We start from the raw sequence: 12,103 nt of genomic DNA on the forward strand, positions 1-12,103 counted from the left end.
ACCCAGTAACTGTTGGCTGCTCTTACCATTTTCCTGTGTGGAGTTCTGCAGTGTTGTGCTGGTGTCGGTAATGGGTCGGAGTGGGAACCTGCCTGGGCATCCCCCCTCTGCTTGAGGTCGGCACTACTTGTGTTTAGGGGTCCTATGCCCATGAACTGGGCTGTCAGGGCAGGATTTGGGCAACCCCATGCCCAGCTCCTCTTTGCTTACACCAGAGCCTCCCAGGAGGGCCTTTTCTCCAAGTACGCAGTGTACTCCTTCCACTGCAGTGAATGGGGAGGCCCAGGAGCAGAGACGCCCAGCTTGTGACCTGGGCTGGCGCACCCCCCAGTGGCCAAGGCTGGGAATGCAGCTGCTCAGGGGACACCTCTGCTTCCTCAGACCGGCAGGACCTGGAGCAGCCAGACCGGGTGGACATGCTGCAGGAGCCGCTGCTCGAGGCGCTAAAGGTCTATGTGCGGAAACGGAGGCCCAGCCGCCCCCACATGTTCCCCAAGATGCTGATGAAGATCACGGACCTGAGAAGCATCAGTGCTAAGGGTGAGGCTCCCACATCTGGAGAGAGAGGCCCCGTGTACCTGCCAAGGCCGGGCCCCAACACCTGGCCCAGGGTGTACTGTTCATGCCCAGGACCAGGACCCCTGCGTCTGAGCCAACACCCCATGTCTTTGAGCCTAGGACAATACCCCATTCATCAGGACCCAGCCTGTCCCCATCTGTGTCTAGGCCAAGGTCCCCTGGGGACCCCACCATGTCCAGGTGACCTGCCTGTGAGCTCTAGGGTGGCAGTGTCCCCTTTGCATAGTGGTTAAGGGTATGGCTCTGGAACCAGATGGTGTAGGTGTGTGTCCTTGAGCAGGTCATTTCACAGCCCCGAATCAGTTTCCCATCTGAGGAGGGGGGTAATGGAGCCTAGTTGTTTTGAGGTGGCAGCAGGAGAAGCCGTGGCACACAACACATAGGAAGGGTCCAGGGTCAAACCAGGCGGTCTGACCCCAGAGCCCAAGTTCAGAACCACTTTCCCCGCTGCCCCTTGGACTTGGGGACTTAAGAGAGCGGGGTGGTGTCAAAGAGCTGAGCCCCAGTTCAGTGCCATGGCTGCTGTATTGGCAGTACTGATGCTTCTGCCCACGGCGCCCTGCCTCCTGCAGCCACCCTTGCTTGCAGAGCTTGCTGGACTGGGGGCATCGGGCATGTGCTGACTTGTGCCCCTCTTCTTCTGCAGGGGCTGAGCGGGTGATCACGCTGAAGATGGAAATCCCAGGCTCCATGCCACCTCTCATCCAGGAAATGCTAGAGAACTCAGAGGGCCTGGACACTCTGAGCGGACAGCCGGGGGGTGGGGGGCGGGACGGCGGTGGCCTGGCCCCCCCGCCCGGCAGCTGTAGCCCCAGCCTCAGCCCCAGCTCAAACAGAAGCAGCCCGGCCACCCACTCCCCGTGACCGCCTGTGCCCCGTGGACACAGCCCTCGCCCCTCGCCTGGCTTTTCTCTGCCTTTCTACCAACCATGTGACCCCAGCCAGCCCTGCCCCCTACCTGTCCTCCCTTCCTGGGGCAGGGAGGAGGTGGCGAGTCTGGACAGAGGCCTGGGTGCTGTGGACTGCCACCCCTGCAGCCTGGGCTGACGTCAGGGGCAAGGTCATGAACTGCGTGCGGACCCCTGGTCCTGGGCCTCGGGATGGGGCCTGGGGGCCTTGTGTTCATCGAGCCCCCTCTGCCCACCTGTCACATGTTCATCACCAGCAAACGCCAGGACCTGGCTCCCCCATCCTCAGAACTTGCAAGCCATTGCCCCCCGGTTGGGGAACCCCCCCTTGCCTCGGTTGGTGACAGAGGGGGTGGGCCAGGGGTGGGGGGGTTCCCCCTGTACATACCCTGCATTACCAACCCCCAGGTATTCTCGCTGGTTTTGTTTTTATTTTAATTTTTTTTGGTTTTGATTTTTTTAATAAGAATTTTCATTTTAAGCACATTTATGCTGAAGGAATCTGTGCTGTGTATTGGGGGGAGCTGGATCCAGAGCTGGAGGGGGTGGGTCCTGGGGGAGGGCAGTGGCTCAAAGGGGCTCCCACTCTCTCTCCATGTCCCTGTGTCCCCCAGCCCTCTTCCCCCCCCAGCCTTTTTCTCCTCAGTTTTCTCTTTAAAACTGTGAAGTACTAACTTTCTGAGGCCTGCCCTCCCCTCCCTCGTGCTGGGGAAGCAGCTAGCCCCTCTTCTCCCTTTGCCTAACCACTAGGTGTTACAGTTCCAGGCAGCCCCTGGAAGGAGGGAGCCCACCACGAGAGGTCAGAGCAAAGCAAGGGGGGCCCTCAGACCATACAAGTGTGTGTCTCAGCTCTGTCCTTGGCTGAGCTTCTCCGTGGCAGGGCCCACGTGATCTCAGCCCTCTGGCCCCCACTGTGAAGGCTCTGGCCAAGGGTCTGAGCTGTCCCTGCCCTCCGGCCTCACAGCCACCAGCACCACCCACAGGGTCCCAGACAGAGACACACACACCAGAAAGGCCAATACACGCTTGGCCTGAGTTCCTCCATTTCTCTGACCTGCCCCCCACTACCCACCCTACACCTCTGCCCCCTTCTTGCCCCGCAGGACGGGCCTACGGGGGGTCCCTTCCCCAGATCCCCTGCACCCCCAGGACTGGGGGAGCTGGCTCTGCCCTGCCCCCCTTGCCCCGGGGTTGGGGTCTCATCCCCCCAGAGCCCGCTGGTGCACCTGTTACTGTTGGACTTTCCACTGAGATCTACTGGATAAAGAATAAAGTTATATTTATTCTACACATGCCTCAGCCTTGCTGCCTCACCGCCTTCTCTCAGTGTCTGGGTAGGGGGTGGGGGGTCAGTTATGAGCACTGAGGGCTGCCTTGTGCTGGGGTCTTTGGAGACCCTGTTGCAGGAGACAGGCCTGCCCTTGGGAAGCCCTTGGCCTAGGAGCCTACACAGCCTGTGTTGGGGAGCTCCAGTCTGGAGGTGGGGAAGGGAGGGAGGAGAGACGGCCCCTACCTCCAGGGAATCCCGTCTGAGGGAAGAAGTCAGCCCTGCCCTCAAGAGTTCCTAGCCTTTGAGAAGCCAGAGGTTGGATCTGAGGGTCATTTAATAAAGAAGTTCTATTTTTGGAGGGACCACTGGCTTGACCATTAGGGCAGGAGTGGCAGTTGGCCTGGGGGCCTGGGTCAGGGGCTCATGGCAACATTACAAGAACATGGAATTGGGATGGAAGCTTAGGAGGCCAGCCCATCATCCCTCTGCCTCCAAAAAGGACTACCCTGCCCTCCCCTGACCACCCTTAAGGTCACTCCGTGGGCAGGAGGCACAGAGGACAGATTGCGGGAGAACCTGGATGTTCCTGGTTGAGAGGTTTGTGTGGCAGCCGTCTAAGGTCCTTAGAGACCAATTCTGCCCACTCCTTACACTACACATCAGGGCCCAGAGAATGCAGTGCCCTTGTCCAAGGTCACACAGCAAGTTAGTGGCAGATGGGGAACCAGTACTGAGGTCTCCCACCTCTTAGCCAGGGCTCTTTCCTGAATCTCTGAAGCCCCAGAAGAAGCGTCAAGCTCCGAAGCTGTGTTTGGGAAGGATTAGCAGCGTGGCTGGGCAGGAAGAGATGCCCAGGCAGGACGGGGTTTCTTCCATTGGGGTTTCATTTCTACGGCTCCATGCCATTTCTACTTCAGCCGCCAGGTGGCAGCAGTTCCTCGTTCATCTCACCTGGCCCACACGAGTGCGCGAGCGGAGGCTCTCCTCTAATAAATATTTTCTCACACATTCTTTATGAATCTGAAATGAAATTTAACGTAACATACTTACACACTATGCTATGACATTGTGTTGTACAGGAGAAATGAAAGGACAGTGCTATGAATGTCAATATGTAAATGCTTGAGCACAACCACATGGCAGAAATATGACGTAGTCCCCCGCTTGCTTCTATTTTTAATGAACACGTTTGAATTTAAAAGTAAGGTCAGAAGCCATTCTGTACATGAGGTGTAGGAAAGTTAAAGAGTATGGGTGAATGTTGAAATAAAAACTGACAATGTATAATAAAACCATGCAAAAAAATTCCCAAACAAAACCCCTAATGGTTTACACGTAAAAACAGAGGTTTTGGGCTCAGGTAATTATAAAGAGCTTTTTCACTATGTAAATGTCCAGAGGGTCATTCTTAAGTCAGCATGACAATTCTTTTTTTTTTTTTTTTTTTTAAAGGTATACTGCTTTGTTTATTTATTTATTTATTTTTTTGGTTGTTGAGAGCCCACTGGCCCATGTGGGAATCGAACCGGCAGCCTTCAGAGTTAGAAGCAAGGAGCTCTAACCGCCTGTGCCACCGGGCCGGCCCATGACAATTCTTTATTATGGGTGGACCTCTTGGCATTCCTAGTCCCTGTCCACTAAATGCCATCAGGGTCCCCCATCATGTGACAACTAGAGTAGTGGCTCCTACATTTACAAAGTGCCCCCCTTGGGGTAGTACCTTTGCTGTTGGGACCCTTCAGGGCTTGAGGTTGCCCACAGTGGTTCACAGTTCATTGCTGAGAGCAGTTTCTCAACTGTGGCACAAGTGACATTTTGGGCCCAGGAATTCTTTGTTGAGAGAGAGGCCATCGTCTCGTGCATTGGTAGGATGTTTAGCAGATCCCAGGCCTCTGCTCACTAGAAGCTAGTTGCACATTCCCCGATCCGTGCCCACCAGTTATGTCTTCAGACACTGTCAAATGTCTGCTGGGGGCAAAATCACCCCCAGTTGAGAACCACTGCAGCAGCGTCTGGTCATCCAGGACTGACGTGTGCTTCGCATGGCGTCAGGCCCTGCCTTTCACCCGAGAGACTGACCAAGGATGGCGACTGGGATACAACTTGGGGAGGACAGCAACGGGGTCTTGCTTGGACCTTGGGAGTCCAGGGAAGAGGAATTGAAGCATGCCTGGGACAGGTTTCGGAAGGCTTCCTGGAAGAGGTGCCTCTTCCCAGCTAAATCTCTAAGGTGAAGAGTTAGCCAGGTGAGATGCAGAAGTGATAAATAGCTTCATGTGACCAAAACTGTCACCAGCTCAGTGTTTTAACCATTTCAGTGTTTGGTCAGAATGGTGGAAGATCTGAGGCTGTAGAGACTGGGATGGGCTCAGGTCAAACCAGCTCAGGAGCTGGACTTGATCTCGGTGGTGATAGGACTGAAGGATCCTAAGGCAGCAAGGGAGGTGTTCAGATATTGGAATTGCAGGGGGCGAGAGCAGAGGCTGTGGGAACACTCTAGGCCACCGGTGACGGGGCTGACGCTGGGCAGCTTCTGAAGGGGTGAAGAAGAGTGGACAAGGCGAGGAATGTTTAGGTGATAACACGGGCGGACCAGGTGATTGATGGGATGTGGAAGGCGGGCAGAGGACAGGCTGTGGCAGCAGTAGGGGCAGGTGTTCTGGGGAGATGGAGATGCTAGCAACTGAGAGGAGAACTGAGGAAGTGGAGATTGCATTTAGGGTGCTGGTGATTGTCCACTTTTCCTGTCCCTCACTCCACTCCAACTCACTGGCCGTGCTGCTGGCCTCAAATACCCGCAGCACATTCCTGAGACTCGGGGTCTTTGCGCTTACCACTCCCTCCAACTGGAACGCTCTTCTTGGAGGCAGCTTCATGGCCAGCCCCTTGCTACATTCTGTTCCCACGTCACTCCTCGGGGATGTCACTCTCTCTCCCCTTACTATTACCGTGACCTGGTGGTATATTCCAAATTATTGTCTGCCTTCCCCACCAGGATGGAAGCTCTGTGAGGCCAGGTTTTACTCATGACTGTAGCCCAACTCTGGATCTGCTGTATTCGACACAGCAGCCACCAGCCACATGTGACAACTGATTCTTAACATGTGAGTGGTCCAAACTGAGATATGCTCCAACTGCACAATACATACCAGATTTCAAAGACTTAGTAGAAAAAAAATATAAAATATCTCCTTAATACTTTTTTATATTAATGATGTGCTGAAATAATATTTTCGATATATTGGGTTAAAGAAAACTATATTACTAAAATTAATTTCACCTGTTTCCTTTTCCTTTTTAATGTGGCTAATGGAAAACTTGAAATTACACGTGTGGCTCACATCCCATTTCTATGGAACAGTGCTAATCTCGAAAACTGCCTGGCATACAGTAAGTGCTCAACAAATATTTGTTGAATGAGTACATCTGGAAAACAGCTGGACATCCAGCTCTGAGTGTGTGTGGAGGGGTCCAAGCTGCAGACGCAGAACTGTGATCAGAGAGACAGTGGCATATGCGGTGAGCGTGGATAAGTGCTCAGGTCCCAGGGACACGTTTAGTTCTTCATCCAACACAAATTTACTAAGCACCTCCTACGGGCCAGCGAGGAGAGCAATGCCATCCAGCAGAAGTGCTCTGCCTGGGGAAGCCCGGGTGCCACTGGGCATCTGGCTCTAACTGGAGCGTGAGGGCTGTCAGGGAAGGCACCTGTTTTCTTTCCACGTGAGATCAAAAGACAGGTAGGTGTTAGCTAGGGTGGGGGGAAAGTGGCTGCAGAGGAACAGCATGTTCAAGCCCTTGGAAGCAAAATGGGTCACTTGCTTAGTAGGAAGACAAACTTCAGTGTGGATTGGAGCACGGAAACCGTGGGAAGCCAGAGGAATGGCACTGGAGGCCGGAGAAGCAGAGCCTGTGGGATGGTAGGCCAGGGCTTCAGAAGACTCATTCAGGTGCTGGACTTACTCCCTGAGGACAGGGAGGCCCCAAGGGCATAAGTAGGGGGCTATTTAGAAAGCCCCCACAGGTTGCTGTGTGGAGTCCAGGCAGGGGTGCTGAGGCAGAAGAGGAAAGGAAGACAGAGAGGAGAGGGCCAAGGACATAGGAGAAAATCAGGCATCCTGCTCCACAGGGTCTGACGAAGTCCCCGGTGCCGTCAAATGGTGGCCCCTGGTTGTCACTTAGGTCCTGGGTGATCTTACAGAGAGCAGCCCCACTGGGGCAGTAAAGGAGAAAGACAGATGAGGGCAGAGGAGAGACAGGAGGGGGATAGGAGGGTGGGTGGTGGCTGCAGGGAAATGCAGGGCTAGGAGCATTTATGGAGAGGTTTTTCTGTGTATGGAAGGGACTTTATCATGTTTATGGACCGAGGGGAACAGCGGCAGGATGAGGAGGTTGAAGTTAGAAGAGAAAAGGGTCCTGCCCTTTGATCCCACTGGCTGCCCCCACTCTACCTCCAAGAGAGGGAGGGCCTGGCCATGCAGCCCAGACCACCAGGTGGAAAGTGTGGATGGGTCCCACAAGCCTACCAGGCTGAGGCCTGCCCTGGGGGGTGAAGGGCAGCTCCTCTCCCGTGGACACTGTGGCTGCTGCCATCACTGGATCCTGGCTACCCACACTGCGCATATCAGAAAGGCCACACAGAGAGCTCACACAGGGCATACACATGCCCACAAGACAGCCCTACACAGGAGTGCATGCGTGTACACGTGTGCACACAGAGCTCACACAGGATATACAAATGCACGCACACACACCAAGGGCTCGCAAAGGCTCTACATGTGCGCACGCACATACCTCTCACTGTGTATATGTGCACCTGTGTGCACACACACAGCGCGCTCTCCCAGAGGCCGCGTCTCAGTCTGCACGAGGGGAGGTCCTCGGGATGCTGGTGTCACAGTTGGTTTTTCCCCAGTAAAAGAACCAGGTTACCACCTGAACCTCCACTTTCTACTCTGCGGTCTGCTTGCCCACTTTCTCTCAACAGCCCCCTCCTCGCCCCGGCCTCCTTTCCACCTGGATCATGGCATCAAGGACCTGCCTTAGTTCATTCTTCCCCGCTCGGCTGGGAGTCCCAGGGGAGAGCGGAGGCTGCCCTGCGGGCCACCCTCACTGCGTGGTCGGGGAACAGGTCTGGCAGAAGCCACTTCTTGCTTCTGCGCCGAAGGTCCGGGTGGGTGGGTCGGGCCTCTGACCTCACCCTCCGCCCGAGGCAATGCTAGATGGCCAGGTCCTGGCGGACGGTGGCCAGTGACGCCTTGCTGCGGCCGCTGCCGCCCTCGCTGTCGCCGGCCGGCGCCCGGTGCGCGTAGGCGGGTGGGGCGTAGGAGTCGGGCCCGGGGCGCCGAGAGGGCAGGGCTGGCGGCGGCGGGGGCGGCGGGAGCAGCTTCTGCACCTCCTCCTGCGCCTTGTTGCAGCGGTTGTCGCGCTCGGCCGCTTGGCGCAGGCGGCCCTTCCAGAGCAGGTGGCCCAGCTCGGCCACGCTGAGCAGCGCCGAGAGCAGCCCCACGGCGAAGTAGAAGATCACGAAGACGGTCTTCTCCGTGGGCCGGCTCACGAAGCAGTCCACCGTGTGCGGGCAGGGCGGGCCGGCGCACGCGAAGTGCGGGGCCACGCGGAAGCCGTAGAGCACCGTCTGGCCGCCCAGGAAGGCCAGCTCGGCCAGCAGGCGCGTCGCCACGCTGAGCAGGTAGCAGCGGCGCGCGCACGGGCCCTCGGAGCGCAGCCCCGCGCACGGCGTCCCGGCCTCCGCCGCCGCGCCGCGCGGCTCCTTGCTGGCCCGGTGCACGGAGTAGATGACGAACAGCACCGGCGGCGCCGACAGCAGCAGGATGTGGAAGAGCCAGAAGCGGTAATGGGAGACCGGGAAGGCGCGGTCGTAGCAGACCTGGCGACAGCCCGGCTGCAGCGTGTTGCACACGAATTCTTCCTGCTCGTCGTCGAACACGGCGCCGCCCACCGTGGCGAGCACCAGGATGCGGAAGATCAGCATGACCACCAGCCACAGGCGTCCCACGAGCGGCGACTGCAGCTGCACGGCGTCCAGCAGCGAGCCCAGGAAGGCCCACTCCCCCATGGCGCTGGGGGTGCAGAGCCGGGGTCAGAGGCCTGCGCCCGCGCCCCCAGCCCCTCCATGCCCATGGGGGGGAGGTCAGCTAGACCTCCTCTGACTTTGGGGTGAGTTGGGGGTCAGCTAGGTCTGGGTTATTTAGCAGGGATTTTGTGGGAACAAAGGAGTTAGCAAGGGGGGGGGCAGGAGGGGTTAGGTGATTCTCGACTATGGGTGTCCGTCACTCTGGGGTCACTGGGTGCTTGGGAGGAGCCGCATTCTGGTGCGTTAGCCAGATATCCATGGGCCTGCTTCTCCAGAGTCCCAATTTGCACGAAGGGAACTTGGAGATCAGCAGGGCCGCCCCTCAGTGCATTTGTAGAAGCAGAAACCAGCTGGGCCCTATGTACTCAAGGCTCCTTTCCATGGGCAAGAGTGGTGCCTGGAACCCAGGACTCCAGGCCCAATTTGGTACCCCTGGGAGAGGTGGGAGTCAGCAGACCCAGAGGGACCTCACCTCCTTCTTTCTCTGTCCTTTGTACTGGAGTGAATTCCTCTCAGAATTGTAGGGTGACACAAAAGTAGCCCCTGCTATTATAACTCTGTCAAGACCCTCTGTCCTAGGTGTCTCCTGCCGTCGGACCCCAATGAGTGGTAATGAGGACCCTTGACACCCCTTGGCTTCCAGTCTCCCCCATCTCCTGAAATCCACCCCAATACACACACACACAGAAGCCCCACAGGCCTCTGACACCCCCAGACCCTCAGCCGACCCCACTCACCCTGTGGCTGGAGCTGAGGTGTTAGAGCTGAGCGAGGAATCTTGGGAGATGGCTGGGACCTGTTCCTCCTGGTCCTTTCATTTTCCCTTTCGGATTTGGCCAGGATGGGTGATAGGACAGGATGGCCGAGAGGGGCTAGCTCTCCCCCCTCTCTTAAAGGGACAGGGTGACCCTGTTGTCTGAGTCCACCCTTGGGAACAGATACAGGGCCACGCCCCTTGCTGGGCTCTGCCAGCTCTCCCTTTCCTTCCCTCACCCACCTCCACCCCATCCCATCCCACAACTGTGCTGCCATCTGGAAGTGGGGGAGGGGGTTAACCAGAGCTGCACCCCTTATTGAGGGAACCTCAGGGAAGCCGGTCACGGACATACTCCCTCAAACTGGAAGGCTTAGATCAGCTATCAGCTATCTTCTTTGAAGGCGGTCTTCACCACTGGAGGGAGGGTTGGTACTGATGTTGGGGTTACTGGTATTTTAAGAGGCAGCAAACACCTAATAGCTCTGGTTCCAGCTCTGCTATTGACCTTGGACAAGTCACTGAGCTCTTCTGGACCAGTTTCCTGGCTTGTTAACTGAGGAGGCTGGGCCAGCTGACCCCCAAGTTTCCTTCCAGCTCCAGCTCCACATCTTAATGCTAAGGTCCCAACCATGTTACAGAGAACAGAAGAAAACATGCCCAGAAAATCTCCCACATGGAAAAACATTAAGGTATCAAGAGTAGTTAGTGGCTTTGGTAGTTACATAAAAGCTTTTGCTTCCTTCCTGTTTTTCTGTAATTTCCAGACTTACCATAATGAGCATGTTCTTTTATAATGTGAAAAATAAATAGAGAGAAAGGCTTCTCTTCCCCTATAAGGCTCTGAATTGAATCACCTGCTATGGCTCCAGGTGGCAGGAGAAGCTATCCCATAGGGCAGGAGAGTTGGGATGACCCATGGTGACCCGAGCAGCTAGGGAGGGGACGCTCTCAGGCTGAGATGTTTTGTTTGTCCCCTCTGTCTTTCTAGGTTTCTGCCCAGCCTGCACTCCATTTCCCTCCCTCACAGTGCACCTGCTATTGGCCAGGTACTCTGCAGAGCCCATCACACGATTCAGAGGACTTGATGACCCAGCAGGAGGGAAGCTGAGACTCACAGGGTCTAAATCACTTGCTCACAGTCACACGGCAAGTAAATAGCATGTCCGTCCTCATGCCTGGCCCGACTGCTTCTAGGTTTATACTTTTAAGCCTGTCATGGAACTGTCCTTCCTCTAGCCTGGCTGGCCTTCCCAGGTAGTGTCCCAGGGTCTGACAATCCCCAGGGCTTTGGCTGGGCTAGTGGGCACAGACACTGGAGGTGGGCCATGCCTGCCCCTCCCTGAGGGGGTAGGATGTCAGGACTCGCCTGCTCGACTCGGTGACATTTCTTCTCCCCCTTCAGCCTTGGAGGCCTGTATGATTTTCCATGTTGACAAGGACCCCCTGACCTGATTTCAGGAAAGGGTGGGAGATGTGCCCTTCACCCACACTGGTACAGGGGCCCAGCCTGGAAAAACCCTAGGTCAACCCCCTCCACCCTTGTGCAGCGTTCCCTTGGGAGTGGGACTGGGTGGGGAGACACTACCCTGGATGAGGTCCAAAGGAAAGCACATGCTGGGGCCCCACATTCCAAAAACAGGAAGTAGGGTGGGGTTACTGCTGACCTCCCCATCACAACCTCCTCCTGCTCCTGGCAAAGCTGCTCCCTGACCCTCAGCCCCCACCCCCAGCCGTGGGGGCTCGGGAACACACCTCATCTCCCCTGACTCCAGGAATGATCCCTGTCCTGTCCTCATGGCCCCTGCTGGGTCAGGCCACTGGCCCAGCCTGGAAAAACCCCATCAGACCCATCTGCCTGTGGGGAGTGGAAAGTGGCAGAGGTGGTGGGATAGGGTGGGGTGGGAGGTGGAGAGCCCATGGTCACCCTGTGCTGTACCCCGGGCCAGACACAGGAGACTCTATAATCTCAGGGGCCCATCCTCCTTCCCAGATAATGCTGTCCAGCCTGGGAGGAGGTGTCGCTGATGCTAACCAGGGCTGGCGGCACGTGGCCCCGTTCTTGGCTGTACTTGAGGTCTGGGGCTGGACTGAGAGGCCCATCCTGCCCTAGTCCACGTTCAGTCTCTGTCCTGATACTTCATCCTACCCTGTCTGGAGCCACTTCCCATGTCCGTTGCTCACGAATACACATATGCAGTCACATACATGTTTATACTCAGTAAGTGACATCATCAGGACACAACTGTATTTTCTCTCCCCTGTGCCCCTCTTAACATTTAAAAAAAAGTCTTTACAGGAATGTTGCCTTTTAGTGAGGCCTTCCCTAGCTACCCTAACTGGAATTTAAACCCCTATTTCCTAGCCCCTTTTCAGCTTTATTTCCTTTGCACTGATCACTACATAACATACTTTATATTTTTTCTTATTTATCCCGTGTAGCATACATCTCTTCCATTAGCGTGTAAGCTCCATGAGGGTAGGGATTTTTGTGCTTT

General features: G+C 56.1%; 2 protein-coding genes across 4 annotated transcripts in view; one reads left to right on the top strand and one right to left on the bottom strand.

Annotated features, from left to right (window-relative positions):
* RARA (retinoic acid receptor alpha) overlaps nucleotides 1–2,778 on the top strand; it is a 43,279-nt gene extending 40,501 nt beyond the window's left edge. For all 3 annotated transcript variants that reach the window (XM_081027263.1, XM_081027262.1, XM_081027264.1), the window contains 2 exons: nucleotides 382–540; nucleotides 1,226–2,778. In XM_081027263.1, the coding sequence (XP_080883389.1) occupies nucleotides 382–540; nucleotides 1,226–1,443 (377 nt within the window). In that variant the 3' untranslated portion in view covers nucleotides 1,444–2,778. The remainder of the gene's footprint in view (nucleotides 1–381; nucleotides 541–1,225) is intronic.
* A 1,404-nt stretch (nucleotides 2,779–4,182) lies between these two features.
* Nucleotides 4,183–9,685, bottom strand: GJD3 (gap junction protein delta 3). The gene is made up of 2 exons (XM_081028721.1): nucleotides 9,589–9,685; nucleotides 4,183–8,837 (listed from the first exon to the last, which is right to left on the bottom strand). The coding sequence occupies exon 2, from the start codon at nucleotides 8,831–8,833 to the stop codon at nucleotides 7,976–7,978; it is 858 nt and encodes a 285-aa protein (XP_080884847.1). The 5' UTR covers nucleotides 8,834–8,837; nucleotides 9,589–9,685; the 3' UTR covers nucleotides 4,183–7,975.
* Nucleotides 9,686–12,103: the final 2,418 nt, after the last annotated feature.

The sequence above is a fragment of the Rhinolophus hipposideros genome (genome assembly GCF_964194185.1).
Source record: "Rhinolophus hipposideros genome assembly, chromosome: 20".
Lineage (NCBI taxonomy): Eukaryota > Metazoa > Chordata > Mammalia > Chiroptera > Rhinolophidae > Rhinolophus > Rhinolophus hipposideros.

What these genes read in the sequence shown, in the direction of transcription:
- GJD3 (XM_081028721.1), bottom strand. Translation starts at nt 8,833, where the DNA reads ATGGGGGAGTGGGCCTTCCTGGGCTCGCTGCTGGACGCCGTGCAGCTG.